At 35.4% G+C, this 19,863-nt stretch overlaps 1 protein-coding gene across 2 annotated transcripts in view; it reads right to left on the bottom strand.

Moving 5' to 3' along the window:
* Ccn (cellular communication network factor protein Ccn) overlaps positions 1-12,556 on the bottom strand; it is a 72,763-nt gene extending 60,207 nt beyond the window's left edge. For both annotated transcript variants that reach the window (XM_089244977.1, XM_089244978.1), the window contains exon 1: positions 11,769-12,556. In XM_089244977.1, the coding sequence (XP_089101103.1) occupies positions 11,769-11,975 (207 nt within the window). In that variant the 5' untranslated portion in view covers positions 11,976-12,556. The remainder of the gene's footprint in view (positions 1-11,768) is intronic.
* Between the last annotated feature and the right edge of the window lie 7,307 nt (positions 12,557-19,863).

Below are 19,863 nucleotides of genomic sequence, written 5' to 3'. Positions count from 1 at the left end.
TTCCCGGTGATACGACTGCACCATGCTTGATGCATGAATAGATGAATAAAAACTCACATGTTCATGAAAAACGAAGTCAATTCCATGCGTAAAACCAATTGAATGATGAGATCCAGTTAGAGACAAATGTAATGGAATCTCTAGAGTGCTCTGATAAATTCTACGAATTCATTTCAGCATTCAGTCAAACTTAGCAAGTTGAACGGTTTTCCGAGAGAAAGATCACAGGCGAAGGACTACCGAAAATAATTTAGACTGCGGTATAAATGATGATCACAGATTAGAAAGCATCTTTCAGGAGTAGGATGGAGCAATATATATATACCACAATGAGGGGGGGGGGAGAGACATTGGAATACGACATCGATGACTCCAGAACTGGAGCAGCTACGACATAACCATTCTTGCTATAACCCGAGTTATCCATCTAGGCTATAAGTACCAATTAGTAAGAAACATTTCGGGGCGAGATTTCCTCCCGTAATGATTACTGGAGTGGAGAGTGGAGAGCATGTTTGTGTGCCCGAGTCGTCGAAATGTAGCAGTTCTCTCTATCTTCCACCATGTCCTCTTGATAAAGATACATTGGCTCGGGGAAGAGCTGGACCCACCTAAGAATGCTAAATGCAAGCACATAAACGAAGTAAATGGAGTTTCAAGAAGAGGGAGAAGACGTAGTGAACGAATCTGTCCAATGATTAGTCTGGGAACAAGATCTAAAGAATGAACGAGAGAATGGAAGAAAAAGTACACTGAATCAGTCTTGTTTTATTTTCAGTTTTAGCCTTAACTTGTGTCGGTAGTCACTGAATTAAAAGGATGCAATTATTACTACTAATGGTGTAGTAATTTCAGTATGAAGTATGGCGTTCTCATATGTACTTCAATCCATTAAATTTGTAAAAGAATGTGAAACAGTCATTTTTGCTAGAGTCTAGTAAAAATGTCTGGCAACCGAATGACAACGAAATTGAATGAATGCAACGAAATGGAAGTGAATGTCAGTGGGAGATTCGGGACTATTCGATTAGAGGTAGCAATATATTCAGGATAAGTTTCTCGTGCTAACCATGATATTTCTGTGATCAAATCAGTTTACAAAAAGAGCGGCAAGTTGAAGCTTGAGCTGCTCAGTCACACTGAAACCTAGATGTCCATCGATAGACCACGTTATGGACCACGATTTCTAAGCAGAGTTCCTAAATTTATTTTGCCTGTCACACCTGTTTACAAGGGAAAATTTGTACTTAGCGTCTTATGAAAATGAGTATTTTTCAAGCGAATCAAATATTACTCTTGTATTTGGTGAATGACTACTTCTTCGCTAGGGGTATTCAACCTACAAACTCTTTGAGGGCCCTTTAGTCCTAAAAACTCGTCTTACATCCACGTTCTATGAGTGATCCTTGAGTGGCTTGCTCAAATTCTCCAACAATGTGTATGGGTGGTATAGATGAGTAATCATGAAATATTTCATTTCATGCGCGAGTCAAGCAGCGCCCACCAGAGGAATTTCCAACTTGTGTGGATCGAATCGCTGTCGGCACATCAGAGAGACGTTGTGCTCCTAGGAATTACTATGGGAAAGAGGTGGGTGAGGCATTGCAATCGCGAATGATTTGTGCATGGGTGAAAGAATGGGAGAAGGGGAGAAAAACATCAAGAGAAGAAGAAAAAAAAATGCGCATTTAAGATATCTGACTACGTTGGAAATGCCATTTTGGAAGAAAATATTGATTTTCATTTTTGTATTTTTTATGAAAGAGCTGTTTGTTGTGATTCTAAAACAGGTTTTGTTTTCTTTGTATAACGCACAGAACCAAAGTTGCGTCCACTTTAGTGCTGCGTTTTTACATAAAAGTAATCTATGAATGAAAACTTAAAACGCGTTTTTCGAAGAATGCTACTTTTGACATTTTACTTGAGTTTGAAACATGATTTCTAAAAATCTATAGCAAGATATCTCACCAATGCCAATTAAAGGGTTAAGAGTAACACTAGTTCTCCATTCAAATTCATTCACCCTCTCCCACCCCCGAACACAAAAAACAATAATAATAATAATAATATAAACTATCGTTTCCTGTCATTTATGCTGTAAGCATAATCGTATAGAAATTCGAAGGGAAATGAAAACATCCATCAGGATGATTGACAGGGCGGGGGAGAGAACGTAAAACATTCCATCAGGAGAAGAAAACTTATACCTGCATGTGGACTCGGAGGTTGCCGTTTTTAAGAGGGGCCTTAAGAACCCGAGATATCTCGGGATTTCCGTTGTAAGGGTTAACGCTTAAAAATAAAAAAAATCTGTATATAATGAATGAATTCACCAGGTACCTTGAAGTTTCCTCGGCACTAAAAGTTTACAATAAAAATTAAACATGTCAATTCAAATATGTAAAATAATAAATAATAATGAACATTTATATTTATTTTGCCACAAAGATAGAAAAATATAATTTGTCTTATACATTTGTTTGAGAACATTTTGTCGGGTTGCGGTGTTTTACTGCATTTCACGGAAGTATGTTGAAGTGTACTTTTTAACAGGGGCGAAATATCATTGATATATTACTCAACATATTTAAGAAAAACCAGGTATTCCACTGTTGCACTGTCATCTGCTAATCGTAAAGAAGTTGTATAGCCTTTATACATCAAAATACAAACACCCAGCTACGTGTGTGAGGGATGTTACGGGGGTTAAAAAGAAATCGGCATTTTAAAGCACTAATCAGTAGTTAAAGGGTCAAACCATCATCATTTCGTGGAAATTAGGTTAATTGATGTCTTGTACACATCCATGATATCCCACAGTTGCTTAAACGTTGTCCTCTACTCAGCTAAAGGCAGAAACTAAGGACAGGGCAACTGTCAAAGACTGCAAAATGAGGTTTTAATAAAAGAAAAAAAAAAGTTTTACATCAAAACCTAATGGAAAAAATATTGTTTTGGAACTAATGGAGTATTACAGTGGCGGCGAGATGGAGCGATGCATAACCAAGTTAACCAGTCAAAACCAAAAATCGTAGTTACGGTACCAGAATGACTACATTCTGTACTTTTACTAAACGTAACGAATTTTGCAGAGGTGTCATTTATATTTCGTCTCGTTAGGTATTTGAGTCCCGTTAGCTCTAACTCTGTCCCTTAGAAAAAAACTTGTGATGATGCATAATCATATTATATGTGTACTGCATTCTCTCTCTCTCTCTCTCTCTCTCTCTGTCATGAGTCTTTCCTTTTATACTCCAATGTAAATTTTCATGCAAACTACAGTTGAGGAAGGACTACAGACAACAGACAGACCCGAACACGATACTCAAAAATACAAATATTCAAGAATCTGTCATTTTTACTTGCAGTATGGAAATTAGATGGCAGAATCCATCACTTTTCGGCATGCAACTATTCGTTAGAAATTCTTCACACAGAAATGTTTTCTGAGAAGCATGGCGTTCTAGTGCTACAGTAATAGTAGAGTCGAACTTACAATTCGAAGCTCAAGGCAAAAAAGTTCGAATTATCCAAAATTCGAATCATTTAATTCATCAGTATAGGATAACTATACTTTCACAAAAGAAAAAAACTCAATAATTATGAAAATGTATTGAATATCATTATTTATTATTCCTGTTTAAAACGTAATCGACAACGAAAACTATTTCGTTTGTAAACATAATTTTATTTCCTTTTTTTTTGGATACTCTTCAACGTTGCACAAAATTTTCAAGTTGCTTTAAAGAATGAAAGATGGGATTTTTCAACAGCGTTATTTTTCTAGCATGCCAGTAGGTGCAGCAAGTTTTGCAGTAGGGACCTCCTATCACTTTCTTATATTCGTCTTCGACCTATTCATGAGAGGATTCAATATGACGCTATTATCTACTTCATAAATGTCCACAGGTTGTTAGGCAACCACAGTGTTTTGCTAGAGTTGAACAATCGTATGAACCTTGGTTGAAGCATGACGAAAGCGAAAACGTTGCTAATCTATATGGATATTTCAAAGTAAACAACAATGACGTTAGAGAGACATGAATATGTAACACATTTTACCAGACAAGTGACTGGTATTTCATCAGTCCAACTATTAAACAGTCCGTCTGTGTAGAGATCATCTCTCTCACGCACACACACACACTTTCGTATTTCCCGAGTAGTGACATTTGCAACAGCTCTTGGCAGGTGTTAATGAAGTTATTCAAAAACCAGTAAAACACCGACTGCCCACGAAAAGACCGATGGAACTAGTAACGAAAGCATTGCTTTTCCTACTTTTTTACTTAGAGCCACAACAAAAGAAAGTCGGGGTTTTTTTTTATTGTAATTTTTTTTAATGTTGGCTAACATGTTATATTCTGGAAAAGATCAGTAAACCACAGATCAAAGGAAAGAATAAAATTTTGCCAGAAATTCTGAGAAAATAGACATTTTGCGAATGACACATTAAACTTCGAATTTCCCAAAACACGAGGGAAAAAGATCGAATTAAAAATAGGCAATTTTATCATTAAATGGAATAGAAAACTCAAGGGAAATTCGTGAAATTCGAATTAGCCAAGTTTACCTATATTATCAATTCATCACGGTGATCAAAAAATAGAATTTAGAAATGTTTTAACTGAATCTACTTTATTTCAGCCACACCGAAATATTTAGTTTCATAAAAACGCGTTGAAGTTACTTTTACTGTGAAACACGTTTTCCAACTCCTTCCCCCCCCCCCACCAACCAATCAACTGCCGGTGGGCGGAGTCACCATTTGTCCAAAGTTAAATAAGAGAAAAATACTGAACAAATAAGATATTGTGTGTGGTATTTTTCTCCGTTTCTTTCAGCACAGTAAAGAAATATACACTTAGTATAAAAATAATAGTAAAAAGATATTTTTAACCCAAAAAAAAAATTCTGTTCCTATATATAGAAAGCCACACACGTCATAGCAGGTGTTTTTGTACCGCAGTGAAAGCGATGTGGGGAGTAAATTTTCTTGTTGGGGGGAGGGGGAAAGCAGTTATCAGCTCGCAATCAATTTCATATGTGGCAGTTATAATGCGGATAAGGAAAATTTTAGAAACCGCTTAAATGGTTGACATTGTTCAGATGGAGAGCATGAAGGCTCTTTGCACCACTTAAAACTAAGGCTGGTCCGATTAATCGATTAATCGGGTCGGTAAACCGATCAATTGTTAATCGCAGTTAAAAATTTTAGTTGAATTAATTGATTCGATCAATTCGATTGCAAGTTTTATTAGAAGTTTATGAATTGACTTGATTTTTTTGGAAAAACCCATTAGATGTCTTATAAATTATGTTCTGTACTGACCATTTTGGATGTGACCATATTTAAAAATATTTGAATCAATATTTTGATCAAATTAGATTCAAAGGGGGCTGATGATTTCAGTTTCGAATTGAGTTTGATGGGAGATTTAGAACACGGCCAAAATTCATTGTCTCCACTGGGAATATTAATTTTTGTATTCTTGGAAGCAATAGTTCGTCTCCTCACAAGTACTATTCAAAAGGATATTGATATACCTTGTACCATTGAATTGTTACTCATTCAGTTAAAACATTTCTAAATTCTATTTTTTGATCACCGTGATAAGTTGATAATATAGGTAAACTTGGCTAATTCGAATTTCACGAATTTCCCTTGGGATTTCTATTCCATTTAATGATAAAATTGCCTATTTTTTATTCGATCTTTTTCCCTCGTGTTTTGGAAAATTCGAAGTTTAATGCGTCATTCGCAAAATGTCTATTTTCTCAGAATTTCTGGCAAAATTTTATTCTTTCCCTTGTTCTGTGGTTTACTGATCTTTTCCAGAATATAACATGTTAGCCAACATTAAAAAAAATTACAATAAAAAAAACCCCGACTTTCTTTTGTTGTGGCTCTAAGTAAAAAAGTAGGAAAAGCAATGCTTTCGTTACTAGTTCCATCGGTCTTTTCGTGGGCAGTCGGTGTTTTACTGGTTTTTGAATAACTTCATTAACACCTGCCAAGAGCTGTTGCAAATGCCACTACTCGGGAAATACGAAAGTGTGTGTGTGCGTGAGAGAGATGATCTTTGCACAGACGGAATCTTTAATAGCTGGACTGATGAAATACCAGTCACTTGACTAGTAAAATGTGTTACATATTCATGTCTCTCTAACGTCATTGTTGTTTACTTTGAAATATCCATGCAGCTTAGCAATGTTTTCTAGGAAAACAAACAACAGTATAATGGAAAGTAGTTTCGAAATCAGTGAATAACAATTAAAAATGACTGATTAAAAAAAACCGACAAGATCCAAAAGAAGAAATTACAGGTTTTGGCAATTATTATGTTCAACATATTAAATTGCTTGAAGCGAGCAGACTCAATTCCTTAACCTATTCCTATATTTGTTTACATGTACCGAAGAGGTGAGCGAAATGAATGTAATATATTTTTAAAGTATCTCTATTAATATTATATGGTCACAAGAAATATTTAATCGATTGAAATTTTTTAACCATTGGAAAATTTTTAATTGATTCCCAGCCCTACGTAAAACATAATACCGATATTATGCGTTTCACCCTATAGAACGAAGGTGTAACATTCAAAATCTGAATCTCATTGTCGTCATTAAAAGTACGGAAAGTATCGAGCAAAGTTCATTGTAATACTCTAATAAAAGTATATTTCGATACTTTTTCGTATATTTTCGAAATTAATAGCACGTGAATGATAAGCAAAATTTGGGAATCAGTTTCGTAACGGGTGATCACGAACTGTTTTCGTAAATCAGGCTTTGAACATAGTGCAGAAATTCTGCAATGACGCTGAATCTAGAACAGTTGGAAAATGTAACATCTAAAATCAATTGTTATAATTATAAATTAAAATTTGGGAAACAGTTTCACAACTGGTGAAAGTTTAATAATTGATAATTATTATCCTATGTGCATGTTGATGATTAAGTTGCAACTTGTAATAATTTTAGAGATCCAGGTAAGATTAATTGGATAATTCAACTGCATATATAGCAGATTCTTATACACATACATTATAAGTGCTCACTACGTGAAGAGATTGGACCATGCTAGTTCAGATACAATGATACTGGCGCATTGCCAATGCAATTCTAATCTAATTCTAGCTTGAGACGTTGCACCATGGCTCGACAATGCGATTGCATGCATATTCCTAGACCATCATAACATTGAGAGCAAGTTATTAGCCATAACGACGCATAACATAGCAGTACGTTTCCATACAGATGACATTAAGGTCTGTTTTGGCGTGTTTGGTTCATCGTTTATGCGCATTATACGTTCACGCGGACGTGTCTCGGGGTCCTTTTGTGAGTTATGAGCCTGCAATTGAATGTAGGAATCTCGAGAAATAATCCGATTCGTCTTTTGTGTCCATATCAAACCGCGGGAGAGCAACGATTCAATACCGATGGTGTTATCGGTATTTCCTTATCGGTAACAGGCCGTTAGTCTAATCACAAAACCGTAACTGTACTACTCCATTCATTGGTAAATGATGACTGTCACGAGGATATACGCGTTACTCGAGCGGATCTACGTCGTCCGAGTTCTTGGGGTTACGGCAGATGAATTGATGTGGTTCGAATGATACGGACTCTGTCAGTGTTTCTGTTGTTGCAAATGAATTAATGCATCAAATATTCCCGGATACACCTATCGCCATACATGTGTGCTAAAGCGAACATTAAACTCGCGACTCCTCGGATATTATATGAATCGAGAGATCATTTCTGATCCGCCGCGAAGGACAGTAAATCCTCACATCTCTATTCTTTCACAGGCCAGTGAATAGCGATAAGCCCTTGATGAAATTTTAGTGAATCATACGTAGCTTTTCTCTTTAGTTTCTTGCCATTTGAATTTACTTCCTAGTGCTCTTCTTTCCCTATTACAGTTATAACTATCGTGCCCATTGGCATACGCAAGCGCTAACGTCCTTCCCCCATCCCTATTGAGTCAAGTTTACATTATTTTGCAGGAAAAAAACGCGTAAAAACTCCCCTGGGGGGGGGGGGGGGAATAGGAAAAAATGTTTGACTAAAAATTAAAACAAGCTAAAATGCAGTAGCTGGGCTCGTTATTGCCGAAATAAGAAGGTTTTGAGGACGCCAGATATTTCGTGATTGCTGAAATAAAATGCATCAATATAGGCAAGATATCTGGTCATTGCCGCTGTACGGGTTAATAATCTTTTACCGAAGCTAAGAAGTCAGCTAACCCGTGGATTGCCAAATGGTAACAAAGAAAAGAAAATGCTCGATTCTATTGATTCATTAAAGACAAGTAGAAATATCTGCTGGAACGAATGATAATATTTCAAAAGTACGTTTCTTGTGTAAACACAGAAGATATCACAACCTTCTATGCTTCCTGGGAGGACTAAGGCCTCACGGAGCCTCATAGATGCCAGTTTGTTTGTTTGTGTGTGTGTGTGTGTGCTCAATATTTTTTTAAGAGAATTCATTAGAAGAGATTTCTAACGAATCAGTACATACCGGAATGTGTGTTTTTAGTGCATGTGTGTCCCCCAACGTATTTGTGTTGTTAAAATTATGCATTATTTTCCGTGTTATACTAGTGCTGTCACCTGGCCTCCATATTTTGAAATGAATATGGTAATTTAGAGAGGGCAGTGCTACTGTAATACAGGGTGATTCATATAGAATCGATCCCACAAAATGAGGTACATCACAAAAGATGCCATACATATAAGTATATGCGCGATGTACAACTGACCTTGGATTGTGTGTCGTGCATTCGAGTGTCGTTCATTGTGATGAGAGCAGGTGTTGAAAGCGAATGCCATTTTCTTGAAGGGACGCTGCCACTAGATATTTCATATTCTCAGTGATGTGTTGCAGTGTTCCTTTGGCGAGTTTCCGGATCGCTGCAGGAATGCTGTTCTTCAAATTTCGTAATGTGTGAGCATGAAGTGTTTGCTTGTGTATACATTCTGGACTATATATATATAGCCATCCTTCAGGAACGCTTCGCTACCTGTCTCAGATGTGGCGCAATGTGTGTCCGGTGCTTCAATGTTCAACGTGTACACTCTATTTTTCAGAAAACCCTCCACAAAAACAAATTTAGGCCTATTTGAGATGCGAGGATCTTGGGGGCTTAATTTAGCACCGTTGTTGCTTCCACCTGTTTGCGCTATTCACAAATTTTTCAACTATTCCACTCTAAAAAGCCGAAAGATTAATACAGTCGAATCCCGTTTTAACGAATACCGTTATAGCAAAAATCTCGCTTTAACGAACAGTTTCCTAATACCCCAAATAAGTTTACATTGGAACAATGCTAGGTAACCTGTAATTCCTTTATAACGAAATTCCGTTTTAACGAAGTGATTTCTCCGGTCTCTTGGCATTCGTTATAACGGGATTCGACTGTATGTCCTAATGTTTAATGGTTACATGAATCGACAACAGAATTATTAACGAAATCATTGAGCTAGTTCTATAAGAATCACCGTGTATATCAGTGCAGAGAAAGTTATGGAATATCTTTAAGAAAATTATTCTAATTCAAAATTGTTTATCTCAAAATTTTCTCACGTTTTTCACAGCATTAAAATACATAAAGCTTAAAACTATGGTGCAGCTGAAACTCTTAAAACAGATATATACCATTACAACAAAAAAGAAAACATCCACTTAAGTGGTTTATTCACTTATTTATTTAAAATACCATGAAATCTCTTCATAATTATAATTTGTTTTGTTTGCGTATATATAATTACATAATATAATTATATAATATGTGTTATAAACTTATTAAACACCCATTTAAAAATGTGTAAAGATTTTTGTGTCAGATTTTTTTTTCCTTTTCTTCTTTCTCAGTTGCGAATTTATGCAACAATTTTATAAACATTCATTTATTTATTGTTTTTAAAAAAGCAGATGGACAAGAAAATGGATAGAAAAATTCAGTATCCTCTTATGGAAGCATAATTACGTTTTGCACAAAGATTTCGGACTAAAATAAGCATTCATCCAAAAGAACAGGAATGCTATCCCCTCATACGATTTCTCTCAGGATTATTTATATAAACGGAACAAGACTGAAGAATAATCCAATCAAAATGTTTATCTTCTTATCCGGTATCTAATGGCAAAAGCTTGAAAATTTCTGAGAATTGATTAGAATAAAATTGTTTTCCGAATGAAATACATTTAATTCATTTCAGGTAAGATATTGGATAAATGTTTCATTCTTTTGCTTTTCAGGCAGTCAGTCTCAACTTGTAAATGTTTACTGACGTTTTAAAATATGACTTTGCGTAATGGTTTATGAATTTCACTGTATCGTCTTCCTTAAAAACTTCTTTGGCATTCTGATCAATCATTTCTATGCAGGAGTCATCACGCAAACTTTCCTGATCCTTCATATGAGAGCTCCGAGTGTTTCAGACAGCTTCTCTCATTAATCAACATCACTAATCTAAAATTTGTCCAACAATCACGGCTGTCACTGCCATGAACGAGGCAGCTACAAGTTGATTGAGTTCGGAATAAATCTCCCTTTTGGTCAGCAAATTCAATACTCGTTATCCGTTCTGTAGCATTTCGGTCAAATTTAGAACGTATTCTGAATAGGATACTAAGATGTTCCAGGAAACCAATTGCTGTGAATTCTGATAGCATTTCATATTCAAATGCATTAATAAAATGAGTATGAAAATATTTCATTTGATTGAAAATGAATTAACGAGAATTCCAAAGATTGTTTCAAATGGAAAAAAGTGCTAAAAAATTACAATCAGTTGTTCAAGAATGACTCATAATTTTAGTATAGAATACCATAGAAATATTTAACTTCAATGAGACTGTATCTTTCTTAAAAATATAACATGTATGGTACATATTTTCACTGAGAACAGTAATGTTTCGAAATAAAATAAAGTAGAGGCATTGAGATAAAAACTTGTGGAAAAATCTCAAAAAGTTATAATTAGAAGCGAATTCTTCTTTTGTAGAAATGCAATTTCCTTTTGGGTTAGATAATACCAGGAAAGACCAACGTATGTCGACCCAAAATTGCAAATTGCATCGCAATTTTGGGTCAACTTTCGTTGGTCTTCCCTGGTATTGTTCTTTTGCTTCTTGTGGGTCAAGAAAGGCGTATAATTTTAGTTTCAAATTAGAAATCTGAAATAAAGAGGGTGAACCTATTCCGAATCAGAAAAAGTTCATAGTACCTATTTCCGTAGAGCAGTAGAAACGCTGAAATAAGGTGCTTTTAAAGTATGAAATGGCTTGTTCTAGTGCGTTCACAAAACTTATAACATTAGGTAGGGAAAACTTCGTAAATGTGTCACTATCTTCCAGTCTTGCAGTATCGTTGTCATCATCAATATGGCTTTTCTTGACAATTTTTCGAATTTAAAAAAAATCGCAAGTTAAGTTTAACTATTCAGCTTATAGGCTGCATAATTAAGATGGGAAAACATTAAACACTTTAAAATAGTCCCACTGCTGGAACGAATGTGTGATTGAAAAACATTCTCTAAATATCCCATGATATCCAAGCACTGTCATAAAACACCGGGAAGACACTGGGCTGACAGCACGAACGTACCTTTGAATATGCGCGTGTAAAAAAAATATTTTTATTATTTTTGATATAGGATTTCCTATTGTATGTCCATCCCACACAACTTATTTCCAAAATGTAAAAAAAAAACCCATCAACAAGCAGAATAGAAACCATTGATACTTACCGATTTTCCCACACTACTGTTAAAGTGAAGTTCAACATTAAGTTCCTTGCAATTTATGCATGGCAAAAAATAACACATAATTTTCCCGGTATTTAATACCAGGATAGTCAGAGTTAATAAAAACTTGTAGAAAGAGCTCTTTTTAGCACCGCTGGAGAAAGTGTTATTGCACATCCCTCTCGCAGTGTTTCTCGAAAACTGCTGCATTTGTTTTTTGACAATGAAGTCACAACTACAACTGGTAGTAACACTGAGAAAGCACGGTTTTATATGAGCAGACCACACTAATCGGAATATCCATCTTTTCCACTGTACAATTGAAACTTTCCAAATCAGCTGAAACGAATCAAATGGACACTGTTTTCTATCTCATGCTGTACATTGCTGAGATAAATTCGATATATAGTGTTATCTAAAAATTTAATTTTTAATACGGCCAATGAGGAAGACCCAAAAGAATAACTTTCGTAAAAGTTTTGAAATTCAGTATTTTTTGATGTCTCCAGAAATATCCCAATTAATAATTCACACAATGATTTATTTTGTGCTGATTCCAATCAATATTAAGATGGTAATTTATCCTACGTAAAACTTTTTTGTTGTATCCATTATCATCAGAAAAAACAAAAATATATGCTGAAGAGAAGTTTTATTGCCGTGATTCGTTCTTATCCGATTGGATTACTGTTTGACCGAGCGAGAAACAAAAAAAAAAAACAAAATAGCTCTAAAGACAGCACAGACTTGGTTCGTGTCCCGGCACAAGAAACGTGCGTCCGCGTGCTTATGAAGAGAACTGCCAAGTGAATCATTTTCCTAGAGCTGTCAACCCGCGTGAGAGAAAACTATTGAGATTCGCCGCATCGTGGCGCTGATGAGGGTGAACGATCTGGTTACCTTGGTTACCGCTTTCGGCAAACTGCGTGTCAAACAGAAATAAAACAAGAGGGACACACACACACACACACGTATACTATTCACTCACTCTTTGTCTCTGTCTCTCTCACTGTGAGTAAAGAGACTGAAATTACTAACTCAATGTCCAGACCGACCTACATGTCAATAACATACGAATAAATATCAATACGCAGCTTCTATTCTATTTTTCCCAAATTTAATCCTTTGTATCCTGACGGTACTTTAAAGTACCAGGTTAGAGAATTTGTTTTAAACTAATTGTTTTAAAAATTATATCATTTTTTTGGTCATTAATTCGAACTAAAATGACGATAGAATTTAGCAATTGAATTTAACATATGGATTTAGCAATTGGTTTAATAATTGCATTGAGCGTTTAGCAATAGAATTTAAAAACTGAATTTAGTAACTGAATTCAGCAATTGAATACAGTAATTGAATTTAGCATTTAGCGATAGAATTTAGCAATTGAATTTAGTAAATTAATTTAACAATTGAATTTAGTAAATTAATTTAACAATTGAATTTAGTAAATTAATTTAACAATTGAATTTAGTAAATTAATTTAACAATTGAATTTAGTAAATTAATTTAACAATTGAATTTAGTAAATTAATTTAACAATTGAATTTAGTAAATTAATTTAACAATTGAATTTAGTAAATTAATTTAGCAATTGAATACGGCAATTGAATTTAACAAATGGATTTAACAATCGGTTATAGTTATTCAATTGAGTGTTTAGCAATAGAATTTGGCAATGGAATTTAGCAATTGAATTTAACATTCAGGAGTAGAATTTAGTGGCCGCTATGTTGGTCGAGTGGTCATACTGACGGACTCGCATCGCGAGGACCCGGTTTCGAATTTAGTAAATTAATTTAGCAACTGAATTCAGTAAATTAATTTAGCAACTGAATTCAGCAAATTAATTTAGCAACTGAATTTAGTAAAAATTAATTTAGCAATTGAGCGAGTGGTGGTCGTCATAGTGATGGTCGGCTGAAGTTTGTTTTCTGTGGTTCCCAACTTCAAGGCACGAATGCGAACCGATCTCCCCGTTAAAAAGTCTTGCCACAGAGAGCAACAGACCTACAAACAGCACAAATTCAATCCTAACTCACCATTCACTTCTGAAATATGGGTGGCAGCACTGAAAAACCAAACACAATACTACATATGCACTCGGACTGTTAGGTACACACCGGCACAACTCACTAGGTAGTAAATCGCCCATAAATGGTGATAGACCTGAGTCGTGCTCGGTTTGAAAGAAAAAAAAAGAAAATGTAGAATTTAGCATTTGTGTGCGACAATAAAATTTATAATTCTGCAGTACTCTAAATTTGGCAACATAATTTGGCATTTAACCAAATATTTTTGCATTTAGCATTAGTATTTAACATCTAGCAATAGAAGTTAGCAGATACATTTGTCTGCTAGCAAAAAGTGAATGACTTTCTCACGAAATTAGGATAAAAAAAAGAGAGGAGTCATACCCACACAGCAAAAAATCACTGCATTTTTGAAAAGAAAATAATCGTGTATTTAGTTTCCTTTATAATTCATTTCCACGAGTGTCATGTGTACGTCCTTTTCCTTAGCACAGTATGGAAACTTCTAGTATATTTCTGAATATTCTCATCCAATAAGTAAATATGATTGAATTAGGATAAGTTATCCATTCGGATCTCTTCATCTCCAGAAGTTTGACATATTTTACTAATACGATATTGTAAACAGTGTTATTTTAATAAATCTTTTCGAACTAACGATAACTGTTCTTCGTCGGCACCGCTGCACAGCTGACTTATCGAGATTTGACAATATAAGAAGCTCATTATGTAATTATTCTATAAAGAACACAAAATTATTATGCAGAAAATGAAAAACTAATCAAAATAATACCTTAATAATTTAAAATAATTATACCTTATACTAGAAATTTCATCTAGTTTTTAATTTGAAAAATTAAATGCTAATTATTTTAATTATTATGTAATTTCTTTCTAACAGAAGAGGAAAAAGTCGCTGTCTCGAAGAGGGAAAAAATTGAAAATCTTATCAAAAATTAAGTTATTATTTATCTTCGTTTCTTTCATTTCCTCACATCAAATGTTACCCATAAATTTAATAATGTTTGAAATTTATAGGTATTTTTATAGTGGAAATATTGTTTTTCGATGTGATTCCTTTTTCCGTTTTTATTTCAGTAGTTCGTATTTCATCAGTATGTTCTTTGTTCCCAAAAATATTTTCTTTTTCTAGTCTTTTACTTTAGGAATGACTTAATTACAAAAATTTATTTGATTATCAAGTCTATAAAAAATATATTTATCGGATCATTTTATTTATCATCTCTTTCGTCATCACTAATTAGATTTATTTTTTTTCTGAGATGAAGCTGGTTTCATTTTTTCATGAATATGAATATTATTGGATTAATTGCCGATAGATATCTCAGTGAAAAGAAAAACCAAATCTTTTGTTTTTCACTGATGCAGAAATTCTTAAAAATTTCACTGATGAATGAATAAAAATTTTACGGAATATTTGCATGAAGTTTAGAAGACATATTACACGTAACTAACATTTAAAATAATTGTTTTGACGTAATATAATTGCTTTGATATAATATAAAATAAATGTTTTTGACATAAATCAGCTAACACGAATAAAAATATTCTAGACATTTAATAAATTTCTAGATTGTAATAAAAGTATTCTAGAATTTTAGTAAGTGTTCAGTAGTTAGCTTGAATAAAAATGTTCCTGATTCTAATAGAGATATTCCAGCACATAAAAAATAATCCAGACTCTAATAAAAGATGTACAGGGTGGGCAAAAAGTCCGTAGAAACTTTAAAAATTCATAAAAACCGGGAAAATAACAGAAATAAAAAACGGTTTGCAGGGTTAGCATCGCTAAGGTCACGGGAATTTTAAGACAGGTAAAAAACCTCAAAAACAGCCGATAGGTAGTACTGGGTATCGATACCGAGTGCATCGATCCGGTTCATCTAATCTGTCGGAGCTACTACTACTAAACTACACATTCACCTCGTCCATATTCCTCTGCGGAATTTCTAAAGAATTGGTGCATGTTTTCAAATATATGTGTGTGTGTAGTGAACCTGACGGGAAGTTTGTTTCTGTGTATTGCTTGTTGTGTGTAGTGCTTCCATCTGCCATCATCTTTTCTAACTATGAGTGAAGTGTAATGATTGAATAATTGTATTGTTGTAGGCCTGTTGTGCTCTCTGTGGCGAGACATTTTAACGCAGAGATCGGCTCGTATCTACGCCTCGAAGTTGGGAACCACAGAAAAGCAACTTCTGCCGACCACCAGTATGGCAACGGTGGGGTTCGAACCCGGATCCCCCGTGTCCTTCACAATCTATCGGAACTGAAAGATGCGATCCACCGAGAGGTGTCATGTATACATCCGGACCTGCTGCACTCTGCCATTGCTGGATTTGTGACTCGCCTGTGTTATCCCATATGGTAGTGGTGTTCATGTGGAACACATCCTGCTGTAATAAACGATTTGGAGGCATTCTGTTCGTTATTTGTGTATCTTTTCTTTGACTTGTACACGTCAGCCCCACCTATCGGCTGTTTTTTTTTTCTGTCAAAAAAATTCCCTTCACCTAGCGATGCTAACCCTGCAAACCTTTTTTTATTTCGGTTATTTTTTCGGTTTTTATGAATTTTTAGTTTCTATGGATTTTTTGACCACCCTGTAAGTATGTAGACTGTGATAAAGCATTGATATTGTAAGAGGATATTTTAGACTGTATTAAAGGAAACTAGACATTTAATAAATATTCTAGACTCACTAATGATACTGATAAGTACAAATACAAATACAAATACAACGCCACAACAGGCAAATTGCCCAACGAGGCGGCTGACTTAAGAACATCATGGATCCCCGAGCCCCTACCTACTACTGCTACACCACACATGCACCCCCCCCGCGCGGAACCCCCCTCTCCCCCCCCCAACGAATCGGTACATGCGGGAATGTGCGTGTACGTGTAGTGCAACCTGACGTAAAGTTTGTTTCTGTGTAATGCTTGTTATGTGTAGTGCTGCCATCTGCCCCCAGTTTTACTAACTATGAGTGAAGTGTTATGGTTGAATGATTTACCGTTGTAGGACTGTTGCTCTCTGTGGCGAGACTTTTTAACGGGGAGATCGGCTCGCATTTGCGCCTTGAAGTTGGGAACCACAGAAAACCAACTTCAGCCGACCACCACTGTGGGGTTCGAACCCGGATCCTCGCATCACGAGTCCGGCACTATAACCACTCGACCACCACAGCGGCTACATAGATTGTAATAATAAAATCATTCTATTTATCTTGTAAAAAAAATATTCTAGACTAATAATAAAAATATCCTTGATCCCATTTTAAATATTTGAATTTTTTATTAAGAATATTCTGTTTTTTCTAATAAGAATAATCGTTATTTCTAAAAAGAATTTTCTAGTTCCAGAAATATTAATCTAAAAAAATTTTCTATACTGTAATAAAAATATTCTTAACACTTAATAAATGTTCTAGACTCTAATAAAAGTATTCTAGATATTTAACTAAACGTTCTAGACTCTAGATTCTAACAAAAGTAATCGAGGCTCTAATAGAAAAAAATATTCCCAACTCGTAAAAATATCCTCACCTCTAATAAATATTTCAAGCATGCATTTGTTTCCATAAACAACAATGTTGAATACACGTACCACCATCTATTTACATCTCAATAAAACTTTTCATATAATCACATACTTTTTGAATATAGCATCGAGATTCAGATTCAGAATTCTTTTATGCAGTACTACTCAATGGTAATAGTTACTTACCGGTAAGAAAACTGACCCAGTGTGTACATTAGGCGTTTCTTTAATAAATATTCTGTTATGGTAATGAAATAGAGGAGCTTCTCGAAGCGCAAGAAGAATACAGCTCAGAGGCACATTTATCTTTTTCTAGGAAAACCTGAGAAAGCAAAACGAATCGATTCGAACTACCGTGTGTCATGTTATACTTTTGAATATCCAAACGAAAATTTTAAACATTCAAAAAAAAGAAGACAGTTTTTTCAAGTATCTTCATTAAAGTTTGAGTAGAATAAATTAGAAAGGATTTATTTCTTCAATAGAGTCTCGTTGGCTGTGTAGAAAAAGGCATTTTGTACAGAATATTTTGGTTTCGGAAAACCTTTTTAAAGCTGAATTTAAGGCTTATTTATTACTTGCTTTTGTGTAAAAGCAGAAAGTTTACTCTTTGTATCGATTTTTGCCAAGTGATATTCTCTTTCCAATTATTTTTCTCAGAACACAAGAACGAAAAAAGTCAAATACAAAGAAAAATACGAAATCTCTAATGCATTTCGGCACACTCTGGATACATCTTCAAAGGATAAATATAAGCACTGTGCACGCTAATTTGAGGGATCCCACTTAGGTTGGATGCCAAATCTTGAATCGGTTCCTCATCGGAAAAATATACGTCTGTAAAAGTCAAACGTTTGGTCGAAATGAAGCCGAGCGCCTGTGTGCGTGGAAGTCTAATGCAACGTTACGATTGGTTGCTTGATAAAAATGGAGCTATTTGAATTTGGGATTATAATTCCCGCTCGTAATGAACCTAAGCCATGAGCGCTGCGATCGGTGGTGTATACGTTACTGCTGAAGCGCGCCTGAAGTACCGCCAATTGCAAAGTGACCGAGGAGTTTCTCCGGAGTCCGATCTTCAGAAATACATACATACATATACAAATACATATACAACGCCACAACAAGCAAATTGCCCAACGAGGTGGCTGACTTAAGAACATCATGGATCCCCGAGCCATTTTTTTTGGAGGCCCTACCTACTACTGCTACACCACTCATGCACCCCACCCACACACCCCCCCGCGGAACCTCCCAACGAATCGGTACATGCGGGAATGTGCGTGTACGCGTAGTGAAACCTGACGTGAAGATTTTTGTTTCTCTGTAATGCTTGTTATGTGTAGTGCTGCCATCTGCCACCAGTTTTTCTAACTATGAGCGAAGTGTTATGATTGAATGATTTATCGTTGTAGGACTGTTGCTCGCATTGCGCCTTGAAGTTGGGAACCACAGAAAACCAACTTCAACCGACCACCACTGTGGGGTTCGAACCCGGATCTTCGCATCGCGAGTCCGTCACTATAACCACTCGACCACCACAGCGGCCACCACAATGGCACTGGCCGGAGATTTCCCTGGTCAACGTTCGATGAGCTGACGTAAGACTGTCCATGATACTGTTATATGTATGATTGGGGAAGAAACTTATCAATTTTCTTTTGTTGCCTTTGTCGGAGAAGCTCTATGTTACTTGTTAGTTAATAAAATATCCGGACACATGCATCCCCCGGGAACACTTCGATATCTCTCTGAGACATGTAAAGTGGCCGGTCCTTCAATGTTCAATGTAAAACTGTTCGGTATTAGCCAAATCCATTTTTTCATCGCCAACGAGTGATACATGTTCTATATAGAAGCTCTATTGGATTAGCACCATGCGAAGGGAGAAAAAAAACAAAAATTTGAGAGAAAACTATTTATTTAATAATATAAAAATATAGATATCGACATGTTCTTCTAATAATAAAAAAAAGGAAGGGGGCGAGACAACGCCTACTTGTGAAGATTATTCTGATCCCAATGATTAAGGAGATGCGGTCCCCTTGAAGGCCCGGCGCTCCGACACAACAGCTGACGGTGACGGTGGTGTTGATTCATTGTCGTTTACTAATGTATTTTTGAAGACACGAATATATGTACCTTCGTAGAAGTCTGAATCAGCCGCGGACTTGACTTTGTGAAAAACTCTGACCAACAGTGCGAAACGATGGTCGATTTCTCACATTCTGGATTCTTAACACAACGAGCGTGCTCATTTAATCTTGTTGTCATGGGCCGCCTTTTCTATCCTATATAAATTAGAGGGCAATCACCACATGGAATATGATAGATGCCCTATTGTTTATTCTCTGGTAAAAGTTTTTGAGAATCGGTTTGATCTTGAGTGAAGACGACACTCATAGTAAGTCGAAATGCAATAGGGATTTTGTATTTTTCGGTGTATTTGACCTTTTTCCTTGCTTGTGTTTTATGATTAATATCAGGCAAAGGATTAT

Source organism: Pholcus phalangioides, unplaced genomic scaffold, assembly GCF_987345545.1.
Source record: "Pholcus phalangioides strain wild (caught in Gottingen) unplaced genomic scaffold, Ppha-v1.0 ptg000015l_1, whole genome shotgun sequence".
In the NCBI taxonomy this organism is placed as follows: Eukaryota; Metazoa; Arthropoda; class Arachnida; order Araneae; family Pholcidae; genus Pholcus; species Pholcus phalangioides.
The sequence above is the reverse complement of the archived record's forward strand: the minus strand, read 5'-3'. Positions and strand labels throughout refer to the sequence as shown.